This window comes from Neovison vison, chromosome 13 (assembly GCF_020171115.1).
Source record: "Neovison vison isolate M4711 chromosome 13, ASM_NN_V1, whole genome shotgun sequence".
Lineage (NCBI taxonomy): Eukaryota > Metazoa > Chordata > Mammalia > Carnivora > Mustelidae > Neogale > Neogale vison.
In genome coordinates this window covers 62,625,109-62,641,673 of record NC_058103.1, presented here as the reverse complement: position 1 = coordinate 62,641,673, position 16,565 = coordinate 62,625,109, and the positions used below count along the sequence as shown (strand labels likewise).

Here is a 16,565-nt window from a genome sequence, read left to right as displayed (position 1 = left end):
TGAGATTGACAGCTGCTGAATCCAGGTGAGGGTATAAAAGCGGTGTTCATTGTTTGTTGTTTCTACTTTTCTGTGTGTTTAATTTTTTTTGGTTCTAAAACAATATTATTTCTAAGGAGCTCATATGTAATTTTAAATAGAATGTGACTTATCTGAAAGTAAAACACTCCTAAAGTTAGCTACTGTTCAGGATGCCAAAGGTAGACTAGAAAGCGCTAATGAAAATAGTTTACCTTTCTCTTAAAACACTTTCTTATATTTTTTGCTAGAATAACAGTACCCCAAGGAGATTGTTTCTCACTCAGTTTTACTTTTTTTTTTTTTAAAGAATTTTCTTTATTTATCTGACAGAGATCACAAGTAGGCAGAGAGGCAGGCAGAGAGAGAGGAGGAAGCAGGCTCCCTGCAGAGCAGAGAGCCCCATGCGGGGCTCCATCCCAGGACCCTGGGATCATGACCTGAGCCGAAGGCAGAGGCTTAACCCACTGAGCCACCCAGGCGCCCGAGTTTTACTTTTTTTAAGATGATTTATTAATTTGACACAGAGTGAGGGAGTGAGCACAAGCAGGGGGAGTGGCAGGCAGGCAAAGGGAGAAGGAAAAGCAGACTCCTTGGGGAGCAAGGATCTGGGGCTCGATCCCAGGACCCGGGGATCATGACCTGAGCTGAAGGCAGACACTTAACCAATTCAGTCACCCAGGCACCCCACTTACTCTGTTTTAAAATAATTGTAGAAGGAAAACAAGGAGATCCTGAAGAAAATATCATCTGTCTCCATATCCCCTGCCCCAAATCTTTGGTTGTTTTTAAGTAAGCTCATGATTTCATTCTTAAACAAAAATGAATTCTTGAGTTGGTGCAGAATGCTATTTTCATGCCACTAATAATGATTAAAAGTTAACAAAGCGGGCCAACAGCAACACAGGGAAATAAATGGAGGTTTTCTGCTTCTACCTAAGGGTACTCTTCTTTTTAGCAATACTCCTCTGTGCCCTATATACAAAGGATCTTTCTCTGTGTAATTTCTCATTGAGCAACAGTAGTGAATACAAAGATTTGGCTCTCTGAACTGATGTGGGAAGGCCTTTGAAGCCCCCTTTTTCCCCTCACCTATTTAGCACCATGTTCTAAACTGCTGCTTCTAATTATTTCTAGAAGGAGGCAGAATATAAATTACAGAGAAACAAAAATACTATTAAAATTCATTCCAAATTGTTTCAGGTGGAACCTAAGTGCATTTTTCAAGAAAACTGGCCTTTTTAATTGTATTTGTAAAATCTAATTAAATTTTCTCAAGGTGCTAATTAAACATTTATTTCTTTAAGTAATCTCTACACCCAACCTGGGGCTCAAACTCACGACCCTGAGATCAAGAGATGAAGCTCCTCCGACTGAGCCAGCCAGGCGCCCCACAAGGTGTTAATTAATACCTAACATGTGCTTAGCTTCCTTCCCTCCACAGATAGATAGAACACTGTCTGGGAGCCTCTGTGACTCACTTTTAATTCTAATAGTATCACTCCCACTGGTGATCCTTAGCAGGTCCTCTCAATTTGTACATAACTAGAGAAGGCAATAAAAATGTCATTATGTTAAACTAAGCTATTTCCTATCCCAACTTCTTTGGACTTAATTCTTCTTTTTTTAAATAAGGATTTTATTTATTTATTTGACAGAAAGAGATCACGAGTAGGCAGAGAGGCAGGCAGAGAGAGAGAGAGAGGGGTAAGCAGGCTCGCCACTGAGCAGAGAGCCCGATGCGGAGCTCGATCCCATGACCCTGAGATCATGACCTGAGCTGAAGGCAGAGGCTTTAACCCACTGAGCCACCCAGGCGACCCTGGACTTAATTCTAAAACATAAAAAGCCACGTTAATAAAACAGTTTTGCTGTAGGTCTGCCTTAAAAAATGAGTCTTACAGTGAGAAGGGAAATTAGATTATGACCGATTACCAAATGGCCCACCCATCTACACATCTCTGATACATATATATTGGTTGTTTAGTCTTTGCTTGAACACATTCAGGCTGGCATTTCTCATGCAAAGCCCCAGTCTGCCCCTTCATAATGACATTAACTCATTTTTCCAGTTTCAGCCCGAGAGGAATCATCATGTTTAATGCTATACATTTCCTGACTGAACCCTTCAGGCCTGCTAGACTTGGTGCAGTGCTTTTCACAGGACATTTAATCCTAAGAATCCTATAGATGATACTAAAATCATTTCTACTCTATAACAGCAGCAACAAAAAAAACCCTGATGTCAGAGGTTAAGTTACTTGCCTCAGGTCATACGGGCCAGAAAGGGGTGGAGCTGGGGTTTGAATGCAGGTCTTAGCCTGAACTTTTTTTTTCTTTTGAGGTTTTATTTATTATTTATTATTTATTAATTAAGATGCCATGTGGGGCTCAAACTCATAACCTTGAGATCAAGAGTTGCATACCTGCTCCTCTGAGCCAGTGAGGTGCCCCCTTAGTCCGAACTCATCACTATCATCACTACACCATATAGGCTCTCTAAGGTAGCTGCCTAGTAACAGTCCTCCTGCCACTACTGAAGTTTTTTTTTCTCTCCACCTCGGACCAGACAGTTCTCCACTGGATGCCGCAACCACATTCTTTGCCATTAGCTTGCTGTCTTCTGGACTTGTTCAACAGAACCCTTTAAATGCGGCTGTGCAAGCAACACCGGAGATCTGGTTCTCTCATCCATGACTACCTCAGTTTATTCTCTTCTCCTGTCACGTTGTAGCATCTAGGGCCCTGAACATTACTGCTACTAGGTGATTAATAAATAGATTTGGAAGGGGTGACGGTGGCAGTGGAAGCCAATCATACGTAAATCGCATGTAAAGACTTGAACAATCATATGTAAAGACTGAGGAAACTGGAACAATGACAGACGGGAATGGCTGCCAATTCTGAACCATCACAGCAGATTTCCAGCTGTCTGAAACAGGTTTATCTGAGAGTCAATACCCAATCAATGGGGGCATCACCAGTCAAGATGAGAGATACTAAGAAACTGTATATTAAATTCAGCCATTCCAAAAAGGTAGTGTTAAATGAAGACTGCAATTGTTTCAGCTCAATACCAAGGATGTCAGGTGAAAATGAGAACTGGCACCTCTTTCCCTGGACAGCAAACTCTGATTCAACCACCCACACGCAAGGGTAAAAGGAGATTTCTTCATTTACAGCAATGATTCTTCACCATGGCTCTCGTCAAAGAGGATCTGCATATGGGATTTATGTGAGCTTTGCAGGGCCCAGAGTTGTATGCTTTGCTGTATACATAAATATATATGCTTTTCTAGGAAGAAAGTTCCTTTAAAAAAAAAAAAAAGATTATTTATTTATTTATTTGACAGAGATCACAAGTAGGCAGAGAGGCAGGCAGGGGGCGGGGGGGGGGGGAGGCTGAGCTGAGAGCCTGATGCGGGGCTTGATCCCAGGACTCTGGGATCATGACCCGAGCCAAAGGCAGAGGCTTTAACCCACTAAGCCACCCAGGTGCCCCTAGGAAGAAAGCTCTGAAGAGATCTTCAGTAATTATAGCTAATATTACTGAGCACTATATGTAAGGCATTGTGGAAATTTTTAGTGCAAAAAGGCTAAAATTAGCTTTACTATCTGTAGTGGTTGGCAAATAACTTCTGAAAAGAGCAGCAAATTTACATTTTTGCCCTAATAATGGCTGTGCAGGTCAAAAAAGCATGATATGATAGGATATTAATGAAGTGTATAAAACTGGAATTCGTGTAACATTTTATTTACTGTTATTAAATTCCTTAAAACATTATTTCTAAAGGCTGTGCAATATTCTACCATTGTATATTTAATTAACCATTTGCTGCTCCTAATACACATTTAGATATACTAATAATTGTGAAAAATTAAGATACTACATCTGACATTTTGGCATCCATCATCTCTTTGCTTTTCTGATCATTTCCTTACCATCAATGCTCAGAAGTAGAAGTACTTAAACATTTTTTAAAGACTCTTGCTACATATTGTCAAATTTCTTCCCTGAAAGAGTATACCCATTTACTTTAAGAGAAAAGAATACAGGTCTCATTAAACCCTTGCAGCACTAAATGTTACCATAAAAAACAAACTTTGTTGTTTTAATTTGCATTTCTTTAATTACTGGTGAGGCTGACATCTTTTAACATTGTAATAGCTATTTCAGAATGTGTGGTAACAGTATTATGCTTGGAAAAAGATTAAAGAAAGGTGTTAATCAGTGGCCTGACAGTAAAGTTCTCAAATTACACATGTAGGTGGGAAGGGAGCAGCAGAAGAAAAGCTTCTCTAAAGGGCAAAATTTATTCTTTCAAAATTTCCTGGTTATTTTTAAAGATATATGAGGAAGCTTAAAGATATATGAGGAAGCAGCAATCACCGAACCTGACAGCTTATGAATCAAACCTTACTTTTTTATATCTAGTCAAGTATCAAATCCTACCCCTTTTGCTTGTAAATCCTACTTCCTCTTTATTCCCACTTCAACCACCTCATAGCCACAGTCTGGATCTCACACTTGGATACCATACCATGACAAACTCCTAACTAGCTCCTCGATACTGGTTTTCCCCAACTGTAAAATACCTTGTACATCTATTTTAAACTAATCTCACTGAAACCTCTCTTGTTTTTTTTTTATAAAGATTTTATTTATTTATTTGACAGAGAGAGATCACAAGTAGGCAGAGAGGCAGGCAGAGAGAGGAAGGGAAGCAGGCTCACTGCTGAGCAGAGAACCCGATGCGGGGCTCGATCCCAGGACCCTGAGACCATGACCTGAGCCGAAGGCAGCGGCCCAACCCACTGAGCCACCCAGGCGCCCCAAACCTCTCTTTTTTTTTTTCCCAAGATTTTTTTTTTTTCTAGTAATCTCCACACCAACATGGGGCTCGGACTTACACCCCAGAGATCAAGAGTCACAGGTGCCACCAACTGAACCAGCCAGGCATCCCAAACCTCACTTTTGTGTCACTTGTTTCCCTTACCAGTTTTGGACATTTTTCTACTGTTCAACCTAGCAAATCTCACTTTAGATATTTAAGGGCCTCTGTATCAGCAGAGCCTATCCATCCTATTTTCTATTCTCATCACCCCCTGGCATAATTTCTCCTCAAGACAGGCAAATCCTCCCAGTTGTTTTCCATAGCCCTTCCTGTTCATACTGTTCCTTTCAACTGCATGATCTTGCCCTTTGCATTAAGGGCCTGTCCAAGTAATTTTGTCTCCATGAGGGTTTTTTTTTTTTTTTCCTCCATGAGGTTTTATGCTCCATTTCTAGCTTTAACTCACCCATATCCTTACCTTTAATGACTTATAGTGCAAAATTAAACACAGGGTTATATATTACCTATTATTCATTCATATCATATATTATTCTTGAAGTCCCTATTCAAATTTTAAAAATTTATTGAGGGGAGTTCTGGTCCCAGACAAGATGGCAACTTTCCTCCCTTTCCCTTGTTCCTTCCCTCTAACTACAACTAAATACACTAGAAATATTCAACAGGTAATTATGAAGACTCTGAAAGCTAGAAAGAAACGGTAAACTGTCTAGGAGTCTTAGGACTTAAGAAAGGTCACAGTAGGGAGTTGCCTGGGTTTTCTTTTTATCTTCCAAGTAGCTTAGACTGGACACCAAAGAGACCTGCATCCCAGAACCACTAACAGGCACAGGGGGAAGAAAACAAGAACTAAGAAAAACTTGCTGTCTCTTGCCAAAGCCTGGTAAAGGGGGAAGAACAACGGAAGACCTACTGAGGAACCCTAAGTCCCACTCCACACCTGGGGCAGTAGCAGACTACCCAGTCTCCAGGTCCTCTCCCCAGGGGCATAAATAGATCCAGGTCTGGCATCTCCTAGCCATCTGCCCAGTGATGGAGAATAAAACAGGCCCTCAATTGCTTGTTCCTCTACCCCCACTAGCGAAAGGCAGCTCAGCGAGACAGGGTAGCCCAGTCTTTCCCCATGCAGGTGACACTAGCATAGATTCAACAAGAATTGCTGCAGTGTCAAAAGAACAAAGCAGAGCTGAAGAGCACTCGAGGACACTGAAAACTAAATTGCTATCAGGCCAAGAACCAGTAAGTTAAAACTAAGCAAGGCAACTGCCTATTAAGATAAAAAATCTGAATATTAAGAACAAGAGCATAAGACAAGAGGGCAACTTGGCATATCGCAGATATTCCAAAATATCAGGGATACAATCAAAATTATCCTAGTATAATGGAAAATCAGTTATCATACAAAGAACAGGAAAAATAATCGTTTGTTTCATAATCTGAATCTGACATTCTTTGGATGATATATCCAATAACAAAGTGAACCAGAATTTGATTATCAGAGAAGAATTTTAAGCAACCATCACAAAAATGCTTCAATAAGCAATTATGAATTTTAACAAGTTAAAAAAAATAGAAAATCTCAGCAAAGAAATGGAAGTTAAAGAATGAAATGCAAATTATAAAACTGAAATACACAATAATCAAAATTTAAAAAACTTGCTGGATGGGCTTAATAGTAGAGATGACAGAGGACAGAACCACCGAACTTGAGGACAGACATAAAATTTACTCCATCTGACCGACAGAGAGAAAACGGACGGAATTAAAGAATAGAGCCTCAGAGCTCTGTGGGTCAACAACAAAAGATCTAATATTAGTATCAGAGTTGCAGAAGTGGGAGAAAGAGTATGGGTCTGAAAAGCATTTGAAGAAATATAGCTAACCCTCCCCACCAAATTTGGTTTTTAAGAAACTCCAAATAGGATAGACCCAAAGAAATCCACACAAGGACATATCATAATTAAACTTCTGAAAATAGGGGGATGCCTGGGTGGCTCAGTTGGGTGGACGATTGCCTTCCGCTCAGGTCATGATCCCGGAGTCCCGGGGTCGAGTCCCACATCAGGCTCCCAGCTCCATGGGGAGTCTGCTTTGCTCTCTGACCTTCTCCTCGCTCATGCTCTCTCTCACTGTCTCTCTCTCAAATAAATAAATAAAATCTTAAAAAAAAAAAAAAAACTTCTGAAAATAAAAGACAAAGAACAAACCTCAAAATCAGAAAAATGATTCACTCTCTGTAGGCAGATACCCATTTGAACGACAGTGAACTAGTCATCTGAAACCATGGGAACCAGAAGGAGGTACATTTTTCAAGTGCTGGGAAAAAAAAAAGTCTGTACGCTCTGGATTTTATATCTTATGAAACTGTCCTTCAGAGATGAAGGGGAAATAAAGACATCCTCAGATGAGTGAAAACTGAATTTGTTGCCAGTAGATCTACCCTTAAAAAATGGCTATAGAAGTTCTACAACAGAAAAGAAATAGCAGAAGAAGGTTTGGAACTTCAGAAACGAAAAAAACAGGATGGGTAAAAATAGAGTAAGTACAAGAGACTATCTTTTTTGTCATTAATTTCTTAAAACATATTTGATGGTTTAATCAAAATTTATGAAATCATCTGATATAACTATCTGATATAAAACAATTGTACTTAAAAAGTGGGGGATGGTAAAGGGAACTAAACGGAAGTAAGATTTCAATACCCCACTCAAGTGACAAAACACTTGTACCAGTAGATGGTGATGGGTTCCATATATATTTAACTACAAAAAAGAGTGATCACAAAGAAAACTATACAAAGAGATATACTCAGAAAAACAAATACAGAATTCTAAAACTGTCCTAGTAACTTATAGAAAGGCAAATAGAGATAAATAGGTTAAGAAAAAGAAAGAACAAGGGTGCCTGGGTGGCTCAGTGGGTTAAGCCGCTGCCTTCGGCTCAGGTCATGATCTCAGGGTCCTGGGATGGGGTCCTGCATCGGGCTCTCTGCTCGGCGGGGAGCCTGCTTCTTCCTCTCTCTCTCTGCCTGCCTCTCTGCCTACTTGTGATCTCTCTCTGTCAAATAAATAAATAAAATCTTAAAAAAAAAAAGAAAGAACAAGCAGAAAACGAACAGTAAGATTCCACACTTAAGATCTAATATAGCAATGATTACTTTAAATGTATATGCTCTAAATACATCAATTAAAAGACAGAGATTGGCAAAGTAGATTTAAAAACAGAACCCAACTATATATTGTCAAAAGAAACTCACTTCAGACATGTTATAGGAAGAATGAATTTTTATAAACGGAAAGGAAAAATATATTGTGCCCACATTAGTTAAAAATGGGAGTGGCTATATTAATATGAGATAACTAGACTTTAAAACAAAGAAAATTATTAGGTACAAGGAGGAACACTACATAATTATTAAAGGATCAATCCACCAAAAAGACATAGTTATCCTGAGTGTGAATGTACTAAACAAGAGCTTCAAAAAAATGAAACAAAAACTGTTCTGAAGGGAGAAAGAGGCAAATCCACAATTAAACTTCACTGCCTCACTCTTCAGCAACTGAAAGACTAAAAGGCAGAAAATCAGCAAAGAAACAGAACCGAAAAATACAATCAACTAAAAGACCTAACAGATATTTATAAAACACTGCATTGAACAGAATAGAATACACAGCTTTTTTCCAAGTACCTATCGAACTTTCACCAAGATAAACCATATCCTGGGCCATAAAACAAATACAGGAAAATTTAAATGAACTGAAGTCATACACAGTATTTTTTCTGACCACAGTGGAATTAAACTGGAAGTCGGTAACAGGTGAATCTCCAAACACTTGAAAGTTAAAGAAGGTACTTTTTAAACAATAGTTACAGTAATCAAGACAGCGTGGTATTGGTCAGGGAGTGAGACATAAATCAACAGAATAGAGGGCTCAGAAATGGATCCACACAAAAATGGCAACTGATTATGATAGCCTTTTCAACAAATGGTGCTTGAGGAAATGGACATCTATAGGGGGAAAAAATGAACTTAAACCTAAACTCCACACCTTACAAAAAAATTAACTTGGACCAAAGAATTAAATGCAAAAGACAAAAGCACAGCTCTTTTAGGAAAAAGACAATGATAACATAGAACTTGACACTAATAGAGTGTTGTATAATTTTTGAAGAGAAAAAAATGGAGAAAATCTTTGGGATCTAGAGCTAAACAGAGTTCTTAAAGTTGATGCCAAAAAAGGAAAAGTGGATACGTTGGACCTCATCAATATTAAAAAATTTTTGCTTTTAAAAACTTTAAGGGATGAACAAATTACAGGCTGGGAGAAAATATCTGCAAACCACACATATGACAAAGGGCTTATATCTAAAATACATAAAGAACTCTCAAAGTGACAGTATACCAAAAATACAATTAAAAATGGGCAAGAGGGGTGCCTGGGTGGCTCAGTGAGTTAAAGCCTCTGCCTTCAGCTCAGGTCATGATCCCAGGGTCCTGGGATGGAGTCCTGCAAAGGACTCTCTGCTCAGCAGGGAGCCTGCATCCTCCTCGCTCTCTGCCTGCCTCTCTGCCTACTTGTGATCTCTGTCTGTCAAATAAATAAAACAAAAAATCTAAAAAACAAATGGGCAAGAGATATGAACAGATATTTCATCAAAGAGGATATTCAAATGGCAAATAAACACATGAACAATAACTGTTCAACATCATTAGGGAAATGGAAATTAAAACCCAATGATATATCACTACACAAATTAACAGAATGGCTAAAATGAAAAATACTGGTAAGACCAAATGCAAGTGAGGATGCAGAGAAACTGGATTACTCATATACTGTTTGTATAAATACAAAATGCTACAGCCGCTCTGGAAAACAGTTTGGCAGTTTCCATAAAACTAAAAATGCACTTACCATATGACCCAGCAATGGCACTCTTGAATATTATCACAGAGATGAAAACTTACATTAACAGAAAAATCTACACATATTCAAGCAATGTTATTTGTAAGAAAAGACTTGACTAGACGAGGCATTTCAGACAGCTACTTTACTCACATGTTCTAGTGCCTGGACTTGGATGGTAAGAACAGTTATACCCTGGTTGGGCATCTTGCTCTCCATAGGAAAGCTGGGAATTCCTGACAATTTGATGATCTCAAGGTAGTCAGACTGCATACATGATGGTTAGCTTCTCTCAGACCAAGAATGTCAAGAGACAGAAAGTAGAAGTTGCCAGTTTCTTAAGTCCTGGATCTGAAACTGACATGGTGTCACTTCTGTCATATTCTATTGGTCAGAGCTGTCACAAAGCCCATCCAGACTCAAAGGTAGAGAATACAGATCAGACCTCTCATGGAATGAGAGTTAAAGAACTTGCAGCCATTAAAAAAAACAAAAACAGCTTTATAGAAACAGAATTCATACATGATAAACTGTACATATTTAAAGTATATAATTATACAAATTTGATGTATGTATACAGACATGAAACGATCACTTAACAATCAAGATGGTGGACATACCTGAGACCCCCCAAATGTTTCTTCTTGCCCTTTTTTAATCCTTCTCTTCTAACCCCTCCACTCATTCAGCCGCGAGAGACCTATTTTTTTTGTCACTACAGGTTAGTCTGCACTTTCAAATTTTAAATAAATGAAATTATATAGTATACAGTCTTTTTTAGTGTGGTTTCCTTCACTTAGTAGAATTTATACATGCTATTGTACAAATGTCTTCCCATTTATTTGCCAAGTAGTATTCCCTTATAAAAATATGCCACAATTTGTTTATCCATTCACCATTTCCTAATTGAAATGCCTCCCACCTCCTCTTTTTCTTGCCATATCATACTAGCCAGAAGCTGTATTATGATGATAGTAGTGAGGAGTATACATTATTGTTTCTGATCTTAGGGGAAAGAACTCAAGTCTTTCACTGTTAGGTATGAGATTAGCTGCAGATTTTTCACAGATGACTTCTAGCAGGTTGAGAATGTTCCCTTCTAGTCTGATGAGAGTTATCAGGAAGAGATGTTGGATGTTGTCAAATGCTTTTCCTGGTCTATTGAGATAACAACATAGTTTTTCTTTTTACTTAATATGGTGAGTTACATTGATTTTATAATGTTGCACAATACATTCTCGGGATAAACTCACTTGTTTGTGATGTATTTTTTTTTTCATATATCGTGTCCATTCTTTTTTTTTTTTTTTTTTTTTTAACAGAGAGAAATCACAAGTAGACGGAGAGGCAGGCAGAGAGAGAGAGAGGGAAGCAGGCTCTCCGCTGAGCAGAGAGCCCGATGCGGGGCTCGATCCCAGGACCCTGAGATCATGACCTGAGCCGAAGGCAGTGGCTTAACCCACTGAGCCACCCAGGTGCCCCTATCGTGTCCATTCTTAATATACAACAATATATTAAGGTGTAAAAGTACTTTAAAGAAAAGTATAATTCTTTTTATTTAATAGAAAAAATTTTAAGAGATACCAATTAAAAAAAAAGAGGTACCAATTTGCTCAGTATACCTTTTTAGTTTTTGAAGAAACAATCTATTTCTGTTACCACATGGAATTGATAACTTTCATAGATTCATATGGTTTCAATAAAGCCTGGAATATCTTTGTTATATTGATACATCCTCAGTGGTAATGCAATATGAAACTGGGGCAGTATGCTGTCTGACAAACGTAATTAGAAACTGGGGTTGGCTTTTTAGATTTGCAGGAATTTCAAAGGACTTCTAACAGCTCTGTAGCTGGGCTCACAAACATGTCCAATTCTGGTCAGTGAAGATATACTTAAAATACAGGATACAGTAAAGCTTCTAAAAGCTTCTGGTCAACTACTATTATCTTCTTTAAGCATTAATTTTAATTTTTGATGATTTTATTAATCTTCTTAAAGCAAACCCTAATTTTCTATCCTTTGCAACTTGATTCTTAATAGGCATTCTTATGGGCTATGGGCTTGACTTTCTCATTTGTATTTGCATATCCAAGAAAAATTCAGAAGCTTCAGAAAAGCACTGTTAACAGCTGTTCCAATGTAGTTTTTTAATAATTTTTAAAAAGATTTTACTTATTTATTTGACAGAAAGAGAGATCACAAGTAGGCAGAGAGGCAGGCAGAGAGGGAGAGAGGGGGAAGCAGGCTCCCCACTGCGCAGAGAGCCCGATGCAGGACTCGATCCCGGGACCCCGAGACCATGACATAAGCCAAAGGCAGCAGCTTAACCCACTGAGCCACCCAGGCACCCTTTTTAATTTTTTTTTTTAAAGATTTTATTTTACTTACTTGACAGAGATCACAAGCAGGCTGAGAGGCAGGCAGAGAAAGAGAGAGGAGGAAACGGGCTCCCTGCTGAGCAGAGAGCCCGCTGCAGAGCTCAATCCCAGGACCCTGGGATCATGACCTGAGCAGAAGGCAGAGGCTTTGACCCACTGAGCCCCCCAGGCGCCCTTTTAAAATAATTTTTGAGTAGGCTCCATCCCAGGGTATAGGCGAAAGCAGAGCATGAACCCATGACCCTGAGATCAAGACCTCGAGCTGAGATCAAAAGTCAGTGGCTTAACCAACTGAGCCACCCAGACATCCCCCAATGTATTTTTTTATATGCTTATTGGGGATCCCACTTGCAATTCTGGCTCTTAGCTCCCTTCACTTGATGGATTGCAGTCATTCTCCTATACTTTGAAATCTAGATCAAGAGCCCACTTTACATACATACAGGAAACAGAAGAAAACAGATACTGTGCCACAAGAACAGAATCAATCAGCTGAGATCCTGCTGTATTTTACTCATTTTTGGGGTGGGGTAGGGGAGGGGTGGGTATCTTCGTGTGCTTTGCCCCTCAGACTTGATTCATCTTCCTATATTAGTATTCTTTGTTTCCTAGATCTTTGGCCTATGCTGTACCCAAGGTAAAATGTAGGCTCCTATCTTTATTTCTTCTAAATCTTCAGTTTATCAGGCATTGACATGTACTTGGCTCTGCCCTGGTCCAAGCTTCTGGTTCTACCTGCCGATCCTAAAAGACCCCAGGTCTTGGTGAGATAATCCCACTACTCCTTCAGAGATCAAGAATATTATTCTTTCTTTTGTGTATCTAAAATTATTGTGATTTTACCTGTAATATTTTTTAATTTCAATAAACTATGAAACTCAAAGCCAAAGTCATACTCAGTGTCTATTATTGTCTCTTGCTATTCCACTAAATGGTAGAAAAATTTAAGGAGAATTATAATTACTGAAGGTCTAAGAATATGTCAGAAAAGTAAGATATTATGCAAGTGCCTTAATGCTAGAGATAGAAAATAATTTCTTTTCCTAGAAAAAGGACACTGATTAGGAAAATAGTAAGAATCTTTTGTGTTCTATTTAGAGCCACTTCATAAAACGGTATACTTAGTTTCAGCCTGAGAAGATGAGAAAGTTCTGGAGATAGATGGTGGTGATCTGAACAACGTAAAAGTATTAATGCCACTGAAATGTGTACTTAAAAACAGCTTAAAATGGTAAGCATTACGTTATACATTTTTTACCACTTGAAACAGTATACTAGTAAGTTGTCTTTTTAAGATAGATGTTAAAACACTCCGTTTTAAGTGATACCCTCATTTCTTAAAATATTCACGTTAATAAATATTCTCAGGAACTCAGGTTGTTTTCTAAATCATTTAACAAAATGCATGAGCTTCTCTGACTACAGGGTGTGCTGGAGAAAGGCACAGAAAGTGCTTTGTTAGAGTAAAAAGGTACTGTTTAACCAGGGATACCGCGTCTTCTTTTTTCCAGAATTATCACCCAAAACATCCTTGCAAGTTTTCCTGATTTTGAAAAATGAAGTTCTCAGGACGCCTAGGTGGCTCAGTTGGTTAAGCAGCTGCCTTCGGCTCAGGTCATGATCCCAGCGTCCTGGGATCGAGTCCCACATCGGGCTCCTTGCTTGGCAGGGAGCCTGCTTCTCCCTCTGCCTCTGCCTGCCATTCTGTCTACCTGTGCTCGCTCTCTCTCCCTCTCTCTCTCTGACAAATAAATAAAATCTTAAAAAAAAAAAAAAAGAAAAATGAAGTTCTCAAACGATGCCTCTAAAACTGGAGATTTAGATTACAAATGGTTCCATAAAACTGAAATCTTGAGGGCAAGGATATTTTAGTTAATTGTGCAATTGCCAGAACCAGGCAGTAGGGGGCATTTTTGTAGGCACTCCAGGGTTTCTGGAGGAAGTTTTTGTTCTGAGGAATGCAGAAAAAACCTTGGAAATTGGCACATTGTGTAATTAATTGGGATATGATCGATAAAACTGGCAATAGAAGGTTTAATGAAAAGACAGGAGAGGGGCGCTCAGTGTGTTAAGCCTCTGCCTTGGGTCAGGTCATGGTCTCAGGTCCTAGTCTCAGGGTCTTCAGATCAAGCACGACATTGGGCTCTGTGCTCAGCAGGGAGCATGCTTCCCCTTTCTCTCTCTGTCTACTTGTGATCTCTCTCTGTCTCATAAATAAATAAAATCTTTAAAAAAAAAAAAGACAGGAGACTCAGCAATTCCTATCCTGAATCTTGCTATGTGTGTACGTATGAAGTTATCTGTCTGGTTTTCTCTACTTTTCCAGGCTAAACTTCACTACCAGTTGTCCAAGTTAATTTCAGTTTGGCATCTTATCTAAAACAATCCCTCCAAATGTGCAATAATAATAATACCCAAACCTACTGACTGATTCTAAAATCACAAAGAAAGAACGTTCTGGGAAGAAGTCAAGTTTGGAAGTCATTAGCACAGAGGAATATTTCAAGTCATGGGTCTGGATGTAAATAAACATAGGATTCAACGCTGAGAGGTACAGAGGCATAGCCTAGGTTGGCACAGCTCCCAAACAAGGAATATCCTATTTTCAGGTGCTTCACCAGGCCTCACATTGCCAAAACAGATCTAATCATTCTTCAATAAGTCTACCTAATCGCTTCATTTCCTCGATTCTAACTTGCGCCTTTTATTATTGTTAATTCTACTAACAGTTTAAAATCAGAGTCTTCTCCCTATTCCCACCCCCTTCTCTCCTTTCCCTCACCCCCGAAAAACTGCTATCAAATCGACGGTCCGTTTTACAATTGAGAAAATAAGTGCACTAGCCAACAGGTAATTTCGCTTGCAGGGGTAAAAGCTTCCTGCTCCACAGCCCGAAACTTCTTTTTTTCAGGTAGTTTCTTCACAGGTAGTCCCAAGTTTGTGGGAGTAATGGGGGGAGGGTGGAGGGGCAAAATCCCCCGCCCCTTCTTTCCCCTCTGAAAAGGCTTAGCTACAAAGAGCCTCTAGGGGCTTGTCTGAAGTCTGCAGCGCAGTCAGAAACAACCGAGAGCCAGGTGTTCCTGCACCCAATCCCAAACTGGACTCTGAAGCTGCTAAGGTCTGCGATGTGCCCCCATCAATCAGCCCTGTACTCGAGCGGGGACCAGCACAGCGACCCCTAGGAGGCTTTCGGCCTCACCCAGTCTGAAGTCCCCAAGGTCAGCGCCCATAGCACATCCTGGCCCCAACCCCTTGCGTCTGGCTCTGGTCGCTTACGGGTAGTTCGCATCCAATCGAGCAGCGCTGGGATGTCTGCGGGAGCCACCGTTCGCAGCAGCTGCAGGACTGCTCGCCTCGCGGAGCGGAATTCCATGCTGAAAGCTGAAAGCAGCCGAGGGGAAGGTTCGCATTGCGCACGCGCAGGCAGAGACTGGGTTCCACGCCAGCTCCGATGCAGCGGAACCCGCCTCTCTGCGCGGCGAAATCCCCAAGCCCCGCCCCTTTCTGGAGTTCTCACATGCTCCCGGGGAGGACTCCCTGCTCTCTAATCGCCCGTCCAAGTCTCACCGCTCCCCTCTTAACTGGCCGTGCACAGCCTAGTCACTTTTTCTTAAAGCGACTTATCGAGGTCGAAATTCTTTCCTGGGATCGCATCCCCAGAGGGCGTTCTATCTTGCCACTTTGCTGTCGCAGAGATTAAGCGATAAGAAAACGGAGTGTCAAAAAGCCAATCCAAGCAAAGAAACCTCTCAATAAACCTTTTCAGTAGAAGTACGGAGAGAATGCGGCAGGTGCCCCGGAAGCGGAAGTGTATCCTTTTCATGAAAGGCTGGACTTCGGCGAGTGGTGACGTTTCCTCATTGGGCGGAAGGTTCGGTGGCAATCGTCGGTCTTCCAGCTGGTGGGAGTTGGCGTCGCGGTGCTGGGCGCCGGAGCTCCAGTTTGTATAGTTCGGGAAGTCGGGCTGTGGGGTCGCACCTGTCTGTCTGATCCTTGCTTTCCTTGGTTTCCTCTCACGGCGCGGGGCCTCGCGAAAGAATCCCCGGCCCCTTTGGGCCACAGCGGTAGCGGTGCTTTTTGCGGTAAGTGTCTTGGTTTTTCCCGCCCCCGACCACGGACTGGCAGGTAGGGGCAGCGTCAGCTCTCCTTGGGGGCCGGAGACCCCGGAGGGAGTCGGCTTCTCTGGCCACCGGCTCTCGTCACCGAGACTGAGGTGCACTGGCCCTTTTTCATCTCTTGTGTCCCATCGGAAGTTTTCTTAAAAGATGCACTGTGACCCTTTTAAGTAGTTTTCAGATTTACCCGAGCCAGATTAGGTGTTGGCAGTTACAGGCCTGAGTCTTTGCTTTGCTCTCCCGATCAAGAATTTAGATGTGGCCACTTCTCCGAAAACCTTTTGGCGTGTACCA

At 40.6% G+C, this 16,565-nt stretch overlaps 2 protein-coding genes across 5 annotated transcripts in view; one reads left to right on the top strand and one right to left on the bottom strand.

Annotated features, from left to right (window-relative positions):
• LOC122894084 overlaps nt 1-15,922 on the bottom strand; it is a 36,197-nt gene extending 20,275 nt beyond the window's left edge. The window contains exons 1-2 of one of the 4 annotated variants that reach the window (XM_044231435.1): nt 15,724-15,922; nt 15,433-15,537 (exon numbers count right to left, since the gene is read on the bottom strand). In XM_044231435.1, coding sequence (XP_044087370.1) covers nt 15,433-15,529 — 97 coding nt within the window. In that variant the 5' untranslated portion in view covers nt 15,530-15,537; nt 15,724-15,922. Of the gene's footprint in view, nt 1-9,928; nt 11,095-15,432; nt 15,538-15,673; nt 15,703-15,723 lie in introns of those variants that run through there. The other 3 variants (XM_044231436.1, XM_044231438.1, XM_044231437.1) reach the window with 3 other exon arrangements.
• An 80-nt stretch (nt 15,923-16,002) lies between these two features.
• SRP54 (signal recognition particle 54) overlaps nt 16,003-16,565 on the top strand; it is a 41,933-nt gene continuing 41,370 nt past the window's right edge. The window contains exon 1 of the mRNA XM_044231431.1: nt 16,003-16,238. The gene's annotated coding sequence lies outside the window, so the exon portion shown is untranslated. The remainder of the gene's footprint in view (nt 16,239-16,565) is intronic.